Source organism: Schistocerca serialis, chromosome 1 (genome assembly GCF_023864345.2).
Source record: "Schistocerca serialis cubense isolate TAMUIC-IGC-003099 chromosome 1, iqSchSeri2.2, whole genome shotgun sequence".
In the NCBI taxonomy this organism is placed as follows: Eukaryota; Metazoa; Arthropoda; class Insecta; order Orthoptera; family Acrididae; genus Schistocerca; species Schistocerca serialis.
Window position 1 is genome coordinate 371,308,425 of NC_064638.1, and position 16,215 is coordinate 371,324,639.

The following is a 16,215-nucleotide window of genomic DNA, read 5'->3' on the forward strand; positions in this document are numbered from 1 at the left end:
CCTCCTGTGGTCACACACACCTTTCTCTGTCATAACATCACATATTTTAGCTGTCATACTTGGTAAACAAATATAGTGTCTGGAAACTACTAGGTGCAAAGAACATACAGCAAAACAGAAACATTATCTCAAAGTACTAAGAATATATATCACAACAACATCACTATTATTTCAGAATAAGTTTTAAAGGTTTGGGAGATCTTTGTTTGAGTTGCTGAATACATGTGTTGGAATAAATATTTTAAGTGGTATACAAATCCTTTCCTGTCAAGTTTATATAGACTAAATTTTATACTCGTTTACATCAGGTGACATGTTGCAAATTTTAAGCACAATAATTACATTTCTAACAGTGGTAAAATTACACATAAATAATAATTTTGTTGGGATTCAGAGATAGGGAGGAAAGAATGGAGGCAGAAACAGAGAGGGAGAGGGAGAGGGAGAGGGAGAGAGAGAGAGAGAGAGAGAGAGAGAGAGAGAGATATCAGGGGGAGGGTGATGGGAGAGTTCTTTATCAGTGGGTTCTTAAGTCTATATCTGTTCACATAATAACTACGTAAAGGGTGGAGTAATACACTGGTTATGCTTTAAAAACATGCAGATAGATATACAATTTATGCTGTTAGTTGATGTACATATATTTCACAGCCGACAGGAGAAATAAGCCGTTGGTGTGATGGTATTTTTGTAAATGAGACCACTCCATTGCTGTTGTGAGGTAATGTCCGTGCAATCTTGTTGTCGGTGGTGAATGATATGTTTATGCTTTTCATTTGAGGACATTGGCAATCTGATATGAAGTACTACCCACAAATGGGATTTTATGGACATTATTATTATTATTATTGTTGTTGTTGTTGTTGTTGTTGTGGTCTTCAGTCCTGAGACTGGTTTGATGCAGCTCTCCATGCTACTCTATCCTGTGCAAGCTTTTTCATCTCCCAGTACCTACTGCAACCTACATCCTTCTGAATCTGCTTAGTGTATTCATCTCTTGGTCTCCCTCTACGATTTTTACCCTCCACGCTGCCCTCCAATACTAAATTGGTGATCCCTTGATGCCTCAGAACATGTACTACCAACCGATCCCTTCTTCTGGTCAAGTTTTGCCACAAACTTCTCTTCTCCCCAATCCTATTCAATACTTCCTCATTAGTTATGTGATCTACCCATCTAATCTTCAGCATTCTACTGTAGCACCACATTTCGAAAGCTTCTATTCTCTTCTTGTACAAACTATTTATCGTCCATGTTTCACTTCCATACATGGCTACACTCCATACGAATACTTTCAGAAATGACTTCCTGACACTTAAATCAATACTGGATGTTAACAAATTTCTCTTCTTCAGAAACGCTTTCCTTGCCATTGCCAGCCTACATTTTATATCCTCTCTACTTCGACCATCATCAGTTATTTTGCTCCCCAAATAGCAGAACTCCTTTACTACTTTAAGTGCCTCATTTCCTAATCTAATTCCCTCAGCATCACCCGACTTAATTAGACTACACTCCATTATCCTTGTTTTGCTTTTGTTGATGTTCATCTTATATCCTCCTTTCAAGACACTGTCCATTCCATTCAACTGCTCTTCCAAGTCCTTTGCTGTCTCTGACAGAATTACAATGTCATCGGCGAACCTCAAAGTTTTTATTTCTTCTCCATGAATTTTAATACCTACTCCGAATTTTTCTTTTGTTTCCTTTACTGCTTGCTCAATATACAGATTGAACAACATCGGGGAGAGGCTACAACCCTGTCTTACTCCCTTCCCTACCACTGCTTCCCTTTCATGTCCCTCGACTCTTATAACTGCCATCTGGTTATTGTACAAATTGTAAATAGCCTTTCGCTCCCTGTATTTTACCCCTGCCACCTTTAGAATTTGAAAGAGAGTATTCCAGTCAACATTGTCAAAAGCTTTCTCTAAGTCTACAAATGCTAGAAACGTAGGTTTGCCTTTCCTTAATCTTTCTTCTAAGATAAGTCGTAAGGTCAGTATTGCCTCACGTGTTCCAGTGTTTCTACGGAATCCAAACTGCTCTTCCCCGAGGTTGGCTTCTACTAGTTTTTCCATTCGTTTGTAAAGAATTCGTGTTAGTATTTTGCAGCTGTGACTTATTAAGCTGATAGTTCGGTAATTTTCACATCTGTCAACACCTGCTTTCTTTGGGATTGGAATTATTATATTCTTCTTGAAGTCTGAGGGTATTTCGCCTGTTTCATACATCTTGCTCACCAGATGGTAGAGTTTTGTCAGGACTGGCTCTCCCACGGCCGTCAGTAGTTCCAATGGAATATTGTCTACTCCGGGGGCCTTGTTTCGACTCAGGTCTTTCAGTGCTCTGTCAAACTCTTCACGCAGTATCATATCTCCCATTTCATCTTCATCTACATCCTCTTCCATTTCCATAATATTGTCCTCAAGTACATCGCCCTTGTATAGACCCTCTATATACTCCTTCCACCTTTCTGCTTTCCCTTCTTTGCTTAGTACTGGGTTTCCATCTGAGCTCTTGATATTCATACAAGTGGTTCTCTTATCTCCAAAGGTCTCTTTAATTTTCCTGTAGGCGGTATCTATCTTACCCCTAGTGAGATAGGCCTCTACATCCTTACATTTGTCCTCTAGCCATCCCTGCTTAGCCATTTTGCACTTCCTGTCGATCTCATTTTTGAGACGTTTGTATTCCTTTTTGCCTGCTTCATTTACTGCATTTTTATATTTTCTCCTTTCATCAATTAAATTCAATATTTCTTCTGTTACCCAAGGATTTCTACTAGCCCTCGTCTTTTTACCTACTTGATCCTCTGCTGCCTTCACTACTTCATCCCTCAAAGCTACCCATTCTTCTTCTACTGTATTTATTTCCCCCATTCCTGTCAATTGCTCCCTTATGCTCTCCCTGAATCTCTGTACAACCTCTGGTTCTTTTAGTTTATCCAGGTCCCATCTCCTTAAATTCCCACCTTTTTGCAGTTTCTTCAGTTTTAATCTACAGGTCATAACCAATAGATTGTGGTCAGAGTCCACATCTGCCCCTGGAAATGTCTTACAATTTAAAACCTGGTTATTATTATTATTATTATTATTATTATTTTTTTTGTGAATGCTTTGGCACTATTGAGTGTTTCTGGGGTGTCTATTAAGGAGCTGTTATAGCCATTTGCAACAGCTGTTTGTTTTATTATTTCAATTTCTTGTTTACATTTACCTTCAGAGAGCTTATTTAGTTCCCCAGAATTAAAAACTTCTGTAGTAATTCCTGTGCATGTAGACAACTTCATCATTACGTACAATGTGGGATGTGTGAAAGACTGAGGAGACAAGTTCAATTGTGTATAACAACAAATAGAGTAATGGATGGAATATTTACAGTTGTAGATAAAAAAACATTAGGAACAGTTTTGGGAACTTATGTATGGGGCTTGAGTGTCAGATGATATTTCACGTAAACAATAGCGTACGATTAGCAGCACAGAAAAAACAAAAATATGTCTAATAAATAGAGTTTATGATTTTCACATCTGAATTTATATCATTACAGTAATTCATTAGCATGTCTTTTTAGGTGTATAATGGCTATAACATATTTAGAAAAATAAGGAAACCAATAGTAGGACACAGTAACGTTTCAGCTTAGGAGATGAAGAGATTAGATAGGGTTAGATTCAGTTTTCGTTCCATACACCCAAAAAATGAAATGATTCTCATGGGTGTGGAGCATGTCGGAAAGTATAACATAAAAACATAAAACTTTTGAATATAATACTTACTACCCTGATCATATGTCAGGAGACTGTCAAAATAGGTGAATATAACACAGTAAACTGGAACAGCTAATATTTACAGAATTAATACACTGTCAAAATGAAACATTGTTATGCACCAGTGATAAATTTATCACATACAAAATACCTAATCTTGACTGTTGTGACCAACTGCTGTCAAAACTGAAATCCAACAGACATTTTTACTTAAGCTGGCCTAACAGTCTCTTTTAAGATATTAATCTACAGAGTAGGAGTTGCCTGTCTAAAAGTCTTTCAGACTCTGTTTAAACTGTTCTTTATCTTAAATTAAATTTTAATGGTTGTGGCAATTTACTGAAAATGTGTGTTCCTGAATATCGGACCCCTTTTTGGACCGAAGTAAGTGATTTTAGGTCTTTATGTAGATTGCTCTTATTCCTAATATTGATACTATGTATTAAGCTATTGGTTGGAAATAGAGATATATTACTCGAAATAAATTTCATCAAGGAATAAATATACTGAGAAGCAGTGGTTAGAATACAAAGTTCCTTGTACAGGTTTCTACAAGATGTTCTTGAATTTACACCACAAATGATTCTTATTACACACTTTTGCAAGCTAAAAACTTTTGCTCGGTTTGATGAGTTACCCCAGAATATGATCCCGTATGACATAAAAGAATGAAAGTAACAAAAGTATGCGATATTTTTTTAAACTTATATCTCCTTTTTGGCCCCAACTGTCTCTGTCTTCACAATATTCCATACAGTTTTTTATTTTGTTGCCTGACGTAGTTATCTTTTTCTCATAATAAAGCTGCTTTGTTTTCTGGATTACTTGCTTTAATATTTTGTAGTATTCTTTGTAACGCATTACAATGCTAACATCACAGCTGTTCCTAGATAATAGATACGGTTACCTTTTTGTCCCACATATCTCTATATTCCTTGTGTAATCCATGGTTTATTTTTTGACTACTGTGTGATTTGAGTTACCTTTAGGCGAAAAAAATTTTTAAAAGTGAAGGTAACTTTATTAATGAATGCTTCGTATTTTCCATTTGAGTCAGGAGTATTGTAAACATCTATCCAGTTCATGTCTTTGAGCATTTTCCTGAATTTCTCAAGTTTTGACTTATTTATTACCCTCCTGTATTCCGATTTAAGAGACTTTTTATCCTGACAAATTTCAACATTTAACACAAGATGCTGCATGCCATGATCAGATACCCTATTTACTACTGAATTTGTGATACAACTTTTTTCCCTACATTTGTCTACAAAGATATTATCAACAGCAGTCTCAAAGCATTTACATATCCTAATTGCAAAGTTCACAGAGGGAACTAAATTGAATGAAAGTGTTACTGACTGCAATAATTGTTCACTGACAGAGCTTTTCAATGAATCCACATTAACATCACCAGCAACCACTATTTTCATTAACTTGGTTGGGTTGTTTGGGGGAAGAGACCAAACAGTGAGGTCAATGGTCTCATAGGGAAGGATGGGGAAGGAAGTCGGCTGTGTCCTTTTAAAGGAACAATTCCAGCATTTGCTTGGAGCAATTTAGGGAAACCACAGAAAACCTAAATCAGGATGGCCGGACGTGGGATTGAACCATCGTCCTTCCGAATGCGAGTCCAGTGTGCTAACAGAACCTCGCTCGGTAACCTCTATTTCCTTATATTTTACTGTGACATGGGACAATCGGGTTACCAGATTTTTTATGAAGAGGTTAAAATTCCCTGAAGGTGATCTGTATATACCTACTACTATAAAGGACTTATCATGAAATACTACTTCTGTTGCACAAGTTTCTAAGTGCTGCTCTGAGCAAAATTTATTAATATCAATATTATTGAAATCAAAACAGTTTCTGACAAATGGGGCAACTCCTCCTTTCTCCATATTTTCTCTACAGAAGTAAGAAGCTAATTTGAGTCCTGTAACATTTAACATATCTATACCAGCAGCCACATGATGTTCAGAGAGGCAGAATATATCAATTGGTTTTCTCAACTGTAATTCTTCAACACAAATAAGCAAGTCATAAGCTTACTCCTTAGTCCTTGGATATTCTGATGCAATAAGGATACCTTGGTACTTTTATCACTTGTGACAGAGGCCCCCCCTTAAATTATTTGCTATTAGCCCAGACAGTTTTTCTTCCCTTTACTGAAAACAGAGTTCATGGGAAAAAAGACACTCTGATCCTTAAGAAAAAAAAACAGAAACAGAAACACTACAGAAATTATGAGAATGCAGTGAAATGAAGGACAACCTGGAATGTAATGCCAAAAAAATCAGAGTAGACATCTGAAAAATAAAGAATGAAGCATGAGATGTAATTCAAATGACAACAAAACACTTCCAATACTATGAAGTCAGTGTCTTGAACGTTCTCCACACTTCTGCTTCAATCCTGTCAACTACACGAGTTCTAGAAAGTTTTGGTTTAGAAGGTTCGGTCACATCCACATATTCAACTGCAGAGAAATTCATGCTTACTGAGAAAAGTCTTACTCATTTTTGCACATGTTTTTAACTTGCATAAAATGCAAAGTGATCTTGAAAAACCAAAAATAAACATTACCCTGTAAGTCAGTGGTGGTCTTCCTCCCTCTAGTATGCACTCTTTTACAGATTCATGTCCCTCAAAAGGCTGGTGAAGGGTCAACAGCTCATAAATAAACATTCCAAACGAAAAGCAGTCAACCTGAAGAAAAAAAAGAATATTTTCTTGAAGTTATCTGGAAGATGTTCCTTCAACTGTAAAATAAGAGAGAAAATTACAGCAGTGTAATGGGATAAGAAAATACAACACAAGATAAATGGTTCAGTAAAATCCAAAAATACTGTGCTTGTTGTTCAACACTGAAAGTAACGGGAAGTAATTATAAGAAAAAAACTGTGTAATACCAACACGATGAAAAGGATAGTTGATTTGACAAAGGTCTAGTAGGCCAAAAGCTAACTTACTGATAGCCTTTTTGTTGCACTTTCTGCAACTCAGCATCTCGGCTATGTGGTGAGTAGCAACTATTCTTTTAATTATATTTTATTATGTTCCATCCTGGATTTTCAAATGTTTGATCTTACCTAAATACCTGAATATAAGGTATTTCATATTACTTTCTCTCTTCAAATAACTATTAACTTATCTGAAAGATCAGTGCTCTGTTTTTGTGTTACAACATTACTCCAAATCTCTCCAAAAATGATAGCAAATGTTTCCTTTAAGTGTCTTAGAACTGAGATGAGCAAAATTCTAGTTTTTTTGTTGTTTCCAAGATACGAGAGATGAAATCATGCCCACACCTTATATAACAGGACAATCTTGTGATGTCAGTTATTTGTGGTGGAAAGGCATGTGAAATACAGACCACTGGAGCGATTCCTTGTGCATTTCACTAGTGGGACACTCATATTACTTGCATAGTCTATATTTCAAAAGTAAAAATAGTAAACTTTGAACTGGTGTGTGTCTTTTACTCTATAGATATTTGTCAGATCAAAGAAATAGCATGAAGGTACCAGTAGAGCAGATTGAAGGGAGGAGCTGATGCTCAAAAATATGATATTTTGTGTTAGTGTATTGTATGTACTTTTACACTATGTATAGTTTCACTATTGTCCTATATTACTGCAAGTTCTCAGGTAGTGCTAAGCAAGAGCACACATCGAGGGAACATATCCTGTACATGTGCAGTGCACAGCGTGTAAGGAGATGTTCATTCCCAATGTATGGTTGCTGTACACTGGGTCTGATTAGACCTGAAACAATGTTCTATGAGGAAGAGGGCACAGAGAGATGACATGGGCATCACCCTTTTCCCTATTTGCTGTTATGAAGAATATGAAGTGATCTGCTACTATTCAGTTCAGTGTCACACTCTCAACATACAAGATTGTGATGTGCTCACGTGAGCCACATACGCGCATTTACTTGAGGGGAGTTGGAAAGCCCTATCCTGACAATGTTAAATTTAGTGAGTTGGCTTCCCTGTATTTCAGGAACCACTGTAGCATTGACATGGAACTTTTACTGGACATTAAACTGTATGTTCTGAGTTTACTGAACTATAATAATTGCATTTCAGCCACTGCTTTAAGAAATACAATTTTTTAATTCCAACAAAAACATTTTTTGGTAAGCGAGTCCATATAAGATTATTGAATGACTCATTAGGATTTTGAGTCTGACCATGCAGACACTTCTTCAGTAATTCAGGATTTGCCAGATCTATGTAAATAGGTTTTCTGATATCCATGACTGCTGCTGGGATGTAATGTTTATGGCTGCATGAACTGTTTGAGTACTGGGCATTAAAGTAATTGGACCATGAACCAGGTCCAGGAGGGCAAAGGTGGTGTACTGGTTTTTCATCAGTTGACAGACTGTGGAAGATGGTAGCCCATACTGCCTGCTTCACTTTCAACAGATCCTCAATATTATTTCTAATGGGCATCCCATAATGCTGCTGTACTCATCAATCATTTTGTCTGTCAGCCTGTGTCTTATGGTTTTATCATCAAAAAGTGCCTTGTCTCTCAAACTTTGTTTCAACTTCCTCAACCTGGTGCCCACTCTCTTCTGGACATGACCAACACATTCCAGTTTTGTGATAAACTTCTCACCATAAGGTTGAGCAGCTACTACACTGTTATATGCTTTTGAGTCTCCATCACCTGAGAACTTAGTGTAACACACTCCCCTTTCATTCACTGATCGACTAAAAATTTCAATAGCTGCAGAGGCCTCCATACCACCACTTGTTCCTTCATAATTTCTGTCACAGATATACACCTCTTCATTTCCTGATTTACACTTTTAACAATTCTTGGTTAAAATCTGGAAATCTATTACCTTTCCAGTATCCACACTGGTCACCGTAGCAACAGAATGCCTATAACTGTAGCCGCTCTTCCGTCAAGTGCCATCAAAAGCTACTGGTATGTCAGTTATACCATCATTTATTCCTCAGCTTCATTTACAGCACCCTTCATTGACTCACATGCAACAGATTCCACAGCAGCTACAATAAATCCTGCATACTTGTTGATTTTACAAGGTGGGCACGGTGTATTCATCACGGCACACATTGTTTCTGCTGCAGTGTGTCCTTTGCCAATAGCCCTCAATCCGTAACATCACCTAACATTTACGTCAAAATAATTATCTTTACAGTTATCAAAATTCAAAAATGAATGAGTATATTTACAACTGGCACAATTAATGATAAGTTTCCTGGCTAGCCCATTTGATACCTCACTGTCTTCATGTAAACTAATTGGCCCTCCACATATTTTGCAACACACACATTCACCTAACACCCTTGTCAGGATGTGTAAATCTATCGGAATATAACCTAGCCTACTAGTTACATCACTTTTGTTTTGAGAAAAGTGTGTATCACGACATTTTATTTTAATCTTCGAAGCACTAATGGGTGTCTCTCTAGATACTGATGAGTTTGCCTGTATTTCATTGTCTGTAACTTCACACACCACATGTTGAACACAATGTTTCCCTTTACTCAAAAATCTATTACTGTGAAACCCACGTTTCTTAAAAACACTTTGTTTTTTGAGAGATTTACCAATCTATTTGTCACTTTTCCACATTGACATACAATGTGTGTTTATACTATGGAATGATACGATACTGTTTTTTCCAGTGCTACCAATACAAACACATAATTCCTCCAGTCTGGAATCCCTGAACCATTACACCAACAACTTGACAACAGCTTTTGCATCCCCCAACTACCCTTCCGACCTGGTACAGAAGCAAATAACCAGAGCCACTTCCTCATCCCCTCAAACCCAGAATCCCCCACAGAGGAACCACAAAAGTGCCCCACTTGTGACAGGATACTTTCCGGGACTGGACCAGACTCTGAATGTGGCTCTTCAGCAGGGATACGACTTCCTCAAATCCTGCCCTGAAATGAGATCCATCCTTCATGAAATCCTCCCCACTCCACCAAGAGTGTCTTTCCGCCGTCCACCTAACCTTCGTAACCTATTAGTTCATCCCTATGAAATCCCCAAACCACCTTCCCTACCCTCTGGCCCCTATCCTTGTAACTGCCCCCGGTGTAAAACCTGTCCCATGCACCCTCCCACCACCACCTACTCCAGTCCTGTAACCCGGAAGGTGTACACGATCAAAGGCAGAGCCACATGTGAAAGCACCCACGTGATTTACCAACTGACCTGCCTACACTGTGATGCATTCTATGTGGGAATGACCAGCAACAAACTGTCCATTCGCATGAATGGACACAGTCAGACAGTGTTTGTTGGTAATGAGGATCACCCTGTGGCTAAACATGCCTTGGTGCACGGCCAGCACATCTTTGCACAGTGTTACACTGTCCGGGTTATCTGGATACCTCCCACCAACACCAACCTATCCGAACTCCGGAGATGGGAACTTGCTCTTCAATATACCCTCTCTTCCCGTTACCCAACAGGCCTCAATCTCCGCTAATTTCAAGTTGCCGCAACTCACACCTCATCTGTCATTCATCATCATCTTTGCCTCTGCACTTCCGCCTCGATTGACATCTCTGCCCAAACTCTTTGTCTTTAAATATGTCTGCTTGTGTCTGTATATGTGTGGATGGATATGTGTGTGTGTGCGAGTGTATACCCGTCCTTTTTTCCCCCTAAGGTAAGTCTTTCCACTCCCGGGATTGGAATGACTCCTTACCCTCTCCCTTAAAACCTACATCCTTTCGTCTTTCCCTCTCCTTCCCTCTTTCCTGATGAGGCAACAGTTTGTTGTGAAAGCTTGAATTTTGTGTGTATGTTTGTGTTTGTTTGTGTGTCTGTCGACCTGCCAGCACTTTCATTTGGTAAGTCACATCATCTTTGTTTTTAGATATATTTTTCCTACGTGGAATGTTTCCCTCTATTATAACCATATATATATATATATATAAAGATGATGTGACTTACCAAACAAAAGAGCTGGCAAGTCGATAGACACACAAACAAACACAAACACACACACAAAATTCGCAACAAACTGTTGCCTCAATTACCAATTTTATTAGATCTTGAAGTAATGCTCATAAAAATTTTAAAATTTTCAACCAGTGTAGATTATACTTAAAAAATAAAATTGAATACTTCCCATGTGAGTTTATAAGTGATATATGTATCATTTTATTTGGAAATTTGCAAATTTTATAATGAGATAAAAATCCAAAAATGTGAAAAAAAAAAAAATTTCTGTTCTAATTCACCTTAAAGAGCAGCTCGAGTGTGCTGTAACTTGAATGGAATAAATGAGGTTTAATTCTCAGCAGTTCATAAAAAGTTGCATTTGAATGTCTAGGAAAGACACATAATCTCAATAATCATACTACTGCATTTCTTTCTGAAGAGGACTGGATTTCATTTTAGTTGGGAAAAATGGATATTTCTATGATTTCAGTTTTTAACTGAATACATATTCGGTTTAATTAAAAGGACTCTCTTTCTAGCTGATGTTCAATATCACAAGAGTCTCCATATATGTCCTGTGTGATTGAACAATGAAAACACTTTGCACCCACCTACCTGAAGTATCCAATAGTTATACATAAAGACTAAGCTTCAATTATAATTATTCATATTACCTACCTTACATCCCCCTTACCCTCAAAGCAGGTGGCATCCTCTCAAACAATTGTCTTAGTGATCTGTGCCCCCTCCCTTCTGTTTACCAAATCCTATATTCTCATTAAGAAAGAAACACATAGTTCTAAAATGTCACCTAATCATCTTAGGGAGTTATTTAATTTTAGGATTACTATTTTGTACTTAATGTAACACCTCAATGATTCTACCACATGGTGAGTTGTTAAATTATTTACATTCCTACATACCTTTCCATTCCATATTTATTTTGTGCTTAAGTGTTTCTATTGGCTTTATTAGGAACGACACCTTCTAAAGTTAAGTACTGAACAACCATTCTGTCCCTTTGTAATTTAACATTATTTATACTCCATAATTTCAATTAAAGAAACTAGGTGATAAATTGAAATGAATCAGAAATATAAATTGCAAAAACGTTAATAGTCACTGCACGCATATGTGGAAAATAGAGGATTAAAATAAATACTACCAAGAACACAAGTGACAAACAAAAATTTACTTTTTCTGTATACTCTTCTTCACCATTATAACGCATAATTTCTGGAGCCATGAACCCTTCTGTTCCACCAAAACCTTTTGTTCCAGAGGGTAATGTCAACCGACTAATTCCTGAAATAGAGAATTTATTGTTGAGAATGTCAGGCTTAACTTCTAGTTCAAAGTGTCAGTGATATTTTTTTCCCCAAACAGTAACTGCATAAATTAATAAGCTAAGCTAAGAGATACAACATACCATAATCAGCTAGTTTTATATGAACACAGTTGTCAGCTTCGTCATGAAATGGTGGTGGCATTTCCCACACTAAAACATTCTCCGACTTCAAATCACGATAAATAATGTGCTGTTGATGGAGGTATTCTATTGCCTTTGCTGCCTGTGAATGAGAACATAATAATATATTTACAATGAATCTGTAATGAATATAAATGAATAACATGTGAAATTACAATGAAATCAGAAATATCAGGACAGGAGGTTTGGAACCATACAACTATTTTTCATATCAACATTTTGAAGGTGCAGCATTGGCTGTAAACAACGGAACACACTGGAAACAAACAAAGAGTATTTTAGTTTTTGAAACACGCAGAAAGAGGGAGAGTCTGAAGATTACCACTTAACTGTTTTCTTTTAGGACAATTTCATTTTCCACCTTGACTATTATAAAATCATTATCTGCTTGCACCCCTTCGTCACTACCAAAATAAGTCCTCAAAGGTGACCTTTAAGTTTTAGAACAGATTAAAATCACATGGGGCCAAATCGTGACTGTACGGAGGCTGATCAATGACAGTGAACCAAAGGCATCAGATTGTTGCTGATCTCGCTGCACTAATGTGTAGTCTGGCATTGTCATACTGAAGGAGAGGGTGCTTCATGCGTGGCCAATCAGCCAAGATGGTAAATGGAATTGTCTTTTAATAACATTCAGTTACAGCATACTGTTTCTCACACACTGACACAGTTACATTACACAACACCATATGTCATTTTCAAGTGCTACTCCTGTCATTATAACTTTACACCATCACTCTGTATGAATGTGTACAGATGTGTGACTGTCATTTAAATATTGAACAACTGTTGTAGTTGGCTTGACTGAGAAAAACATTTTGGAATGCTCAAGTCCACTACCACAGTGGTTAAATATTTAAGTGACAGTTACATATTTGTACACACTCACAAGGGGTGTAAAAGTACGATTGTAAGAGTAGCAGTCGAAAATGATATGTCGCTGATATCAGCTAATTGTGCAATATAAATGACTGTGATTTTATAACAGCAAAGTGGAACTGTCTTTTAATAAATTCAAGGCTGTGACGTCTGGCGTGAAAAAACTTATACAGTCTTCTGTGCAGGAGTTATTTACCATCTGTAGTAACATGTTATTCACATTTTGATTTTGCAGAGTAAGTGAGATAAGGTTGCAGAGTTAGGTATGGGAAGATAAAGTAGTGCAAACAGTTGAATGTGAGAATTGCCAGTCCCTTACACTACAGGGGTGGGCAGGTTGTTGATGGTTGCAAACACAACATCACTTTCAATGTATTCTATGGGAGTCACTTCATAGATGTTGATCATTCATGGTTTGTGTATACAATTGGATGATTGGGGGTCAACCACTCAGCATCAATTAAGGCATGAAGGTGGTTTACTGAGTCACAAAAACAGGCTGCAATATATTAAAATAACATCAAAATGATGGCTGCAGTTGTTTCATTTTTTTCCTTACATATATTTGCATGTTTATGTATGGACAGGATTACTTATTTTGACAACGCTTTTTTAATAAGTAAGATGAAACTTGTAATAAAAATTTGAATACTTATTGGTCTAATGACCTACACGGGAAAAGGGTACCTGGAATAGACAACATTCCTTTCTGATTATTAACATCCTGTTATACTTGGTATGCAAGACATCTGAGAAAGTCACAACACGATAAGACTTCACCAAAGAAGGAAGGTGCTGTACAGTGCAAGAAGCACTGAACTATCAGTTTAATAAGACATGCTGCAAATCACTAACACAAGTTTTCTACAAAAGACTGAAACTTGTCCTGGGAGAAGATCAGTTCGGGTTCTGGAACGCAAGTGGCAATATTGACCCTATCTTACAAGACAGGTTGGAGAAAGACAAACCTACATTTGTAGACTTGGAGATATCTTTTGATTGGAATAGATTCTTTGAAATTCTTAAGATAGAAGGGTAAAAATACAAGGAGTAAAAGGTTATCCACAATTTGTGCAGAAACTAGACTGCAGTTACAAGACTCGAAGGCATGAAAGGGAAGCAGCCGGTGGGAAGGGTGAGAGAGAGAGTTGTAGCATACCCCAATTTTGTTAAATGCGTACACTGATTAAATGGGAATAGCAACCAGAAACAAATACTTTGAGGTTTACTGATTGCGTACTTCTGCCAGGGATGGCAAAGGACATAGAAGATCAGTGAAATGGAATGGGATAGCGCCTTGAAAAGAAGTTATGAGGTGAACACCAATAAAAGTTGAGTAATGTTAATGTAATGTAGTTGAATAAAATTAAGTGATGATGTGGCAATCTGATTATGAAATGAAACACTGAAAGAAGTAAATGAATTTTACTATTTGAGCAATAAAATAACTGATAATTGCAGAAGTAAAGATGCTACAAAATGCAGACTGGAAATCAAAGGAAAACTGTTTCTGAAAAAGGTGTTAACATCTGATATAACAATGGAAAATCCAGGATGGAAAGTAACAAAATAATGAAAAGGAAAGTAGTTGCTACTCACCATACAGTGGAGATGCTGAGTCACAGATAGGCACAACAAAAAGACTGTCACAAAATAAGCTTTCGGCCAACAATGTCTTTGTCAAAAATACACACACACACACACACAGGTACACGCACAAACACATATGACTGCAGTCTCTGGCAGCTGCGTGTCTGGAATTGCACGTGTGTGTGTGTGTGTGTGTGTGTGTGTGTGTGTGTGTGTGTGTGTGTGTGTGTGTGTGGGTGGGTGGGAGGGGGGTGGGGGTGGGGGGTCTATTTTTGACAAAGGCCTTGTTGGCTGAAAGCTTATTTTGTGACAATCTTTTTGTTGTGTCTATCTGTGACTCAGCATCTCCACTATATGGTGAGTAGTAACTTTCCTTTTCATAATATTGTAACCTCTAATATACGTTTATGTGTAAGGAAGTTTTCTCTGGAAGTATTAGTCTGGAGCGTAACTTAATATAGAAGTGTATAATTCACAACAGAAAGTACAGACAAGAAGAGGATAAAAGTGTTTGAAATATATTGTTATAGAAGAACGATGCAGATCAAATGGTGCATAAGATAACTAACAAAAAGGTACCAAACTGAATCAAGGAAAAACAACCATATGGGAAGAACATATTCTAAAGATATTGCTAGAGCAAGCATTGAGTCACACACGAGCAGTGTGAATACTAGAAATATTTCAGCTATCGAACAAAGTCCTTTAGAAGTAAACTCTCACAGAATCACATAACAACTCATACACACACAGTCACTCTCTCTGGGTACTAAGGGTCTTATTTCTAGTATCTTTTTCATTGTAACTGTCTGAAACTACTCTATGAGATGAGTAGCTATCTGTCCTTTCCAAACTGCTGAATCAAAGAAAAATTTATTTATGACACAAATTCCCTGGAATAGGATACTAATATGCATCCTGAGGCATCAAGGAATCACCTGTTTGATAATGGAGGGAACTGAGACTTGCACAAGAAAGTTAGCATGGAGTGCCATGCCAGACTAGCTTTCAGCCAGATGATGATGATGAGCCGGCCGAAGTGGCCGTGCGGTTAAAGGCGCTGCAGTCTGGAACCGCAAGACTGCTACGGTCGCAGGTTCGAATCCTGCCTCGGGCATGGATGTTTGTGATGTCCTTAGGTTAGTTAGGTTTAACTAGTTCTAAGTTCTAGGGGACTAATGACCTCAGCAGTTGAGTCCCATAGTGCTCAGAGCCATTTGAACCATTTTTTTGATGATGACGAAAACAACAACAACAACAGACGAGAAATATTTAAATAATAGTAATATACCATTCTATGAAATGAAATATGGCATCTTAAAATCAGAGTGACTAAATCCATACATGTGTGTCACATCCTACAATCTGTTTCCTCCCAAAAGAAGGGAGATCGGGGTTTAACATCCCTTTGACAATGAGGTTGTTACAGATAGAGCACACACTCAGGTTGGGGATCAATTGGGAAGGAAATTAGCTGTGCCCTTTCCAAGGAACCATTCCAGAATTTCCCTTAAATAATTTAAGAAAACCCAATG

The 16,215-nt window shown here is 37.4% G+C and overlaps 1 protein-coding gene across 1 annotated transcript in view; it reads right to left on the bottom strand.

Annotated features, from left to right (window-relative positions):
* Nucleotides 1-16,215, bottom strand: part of LOC126470639 (leucine-rich repeat serine/threonine-protein kinase 1) — a 375,607-nt gene that overhangs the window by 25,182 nt on the left and 334,210 nt on the right. The window contains exons 38-40 of the mRNA XM_050098623.1: nt 12,149-12,290; nt 11,915-12,024; nt 6,356-6,478 (exon numbers count right to left, since the gene is read on the bottom strand). Of these exons, the coding sequence (XP_049954580.1) occupies nt 6,356-6,478; nt 11,915-12,024; nt 12,149-12,290 (375 nt within the window). The remainder of the gene's footprint in view (nt 1-6,355; nt 6,479-11,914; nt 12,025-12,148; nt 12,291-16,215) is intronic.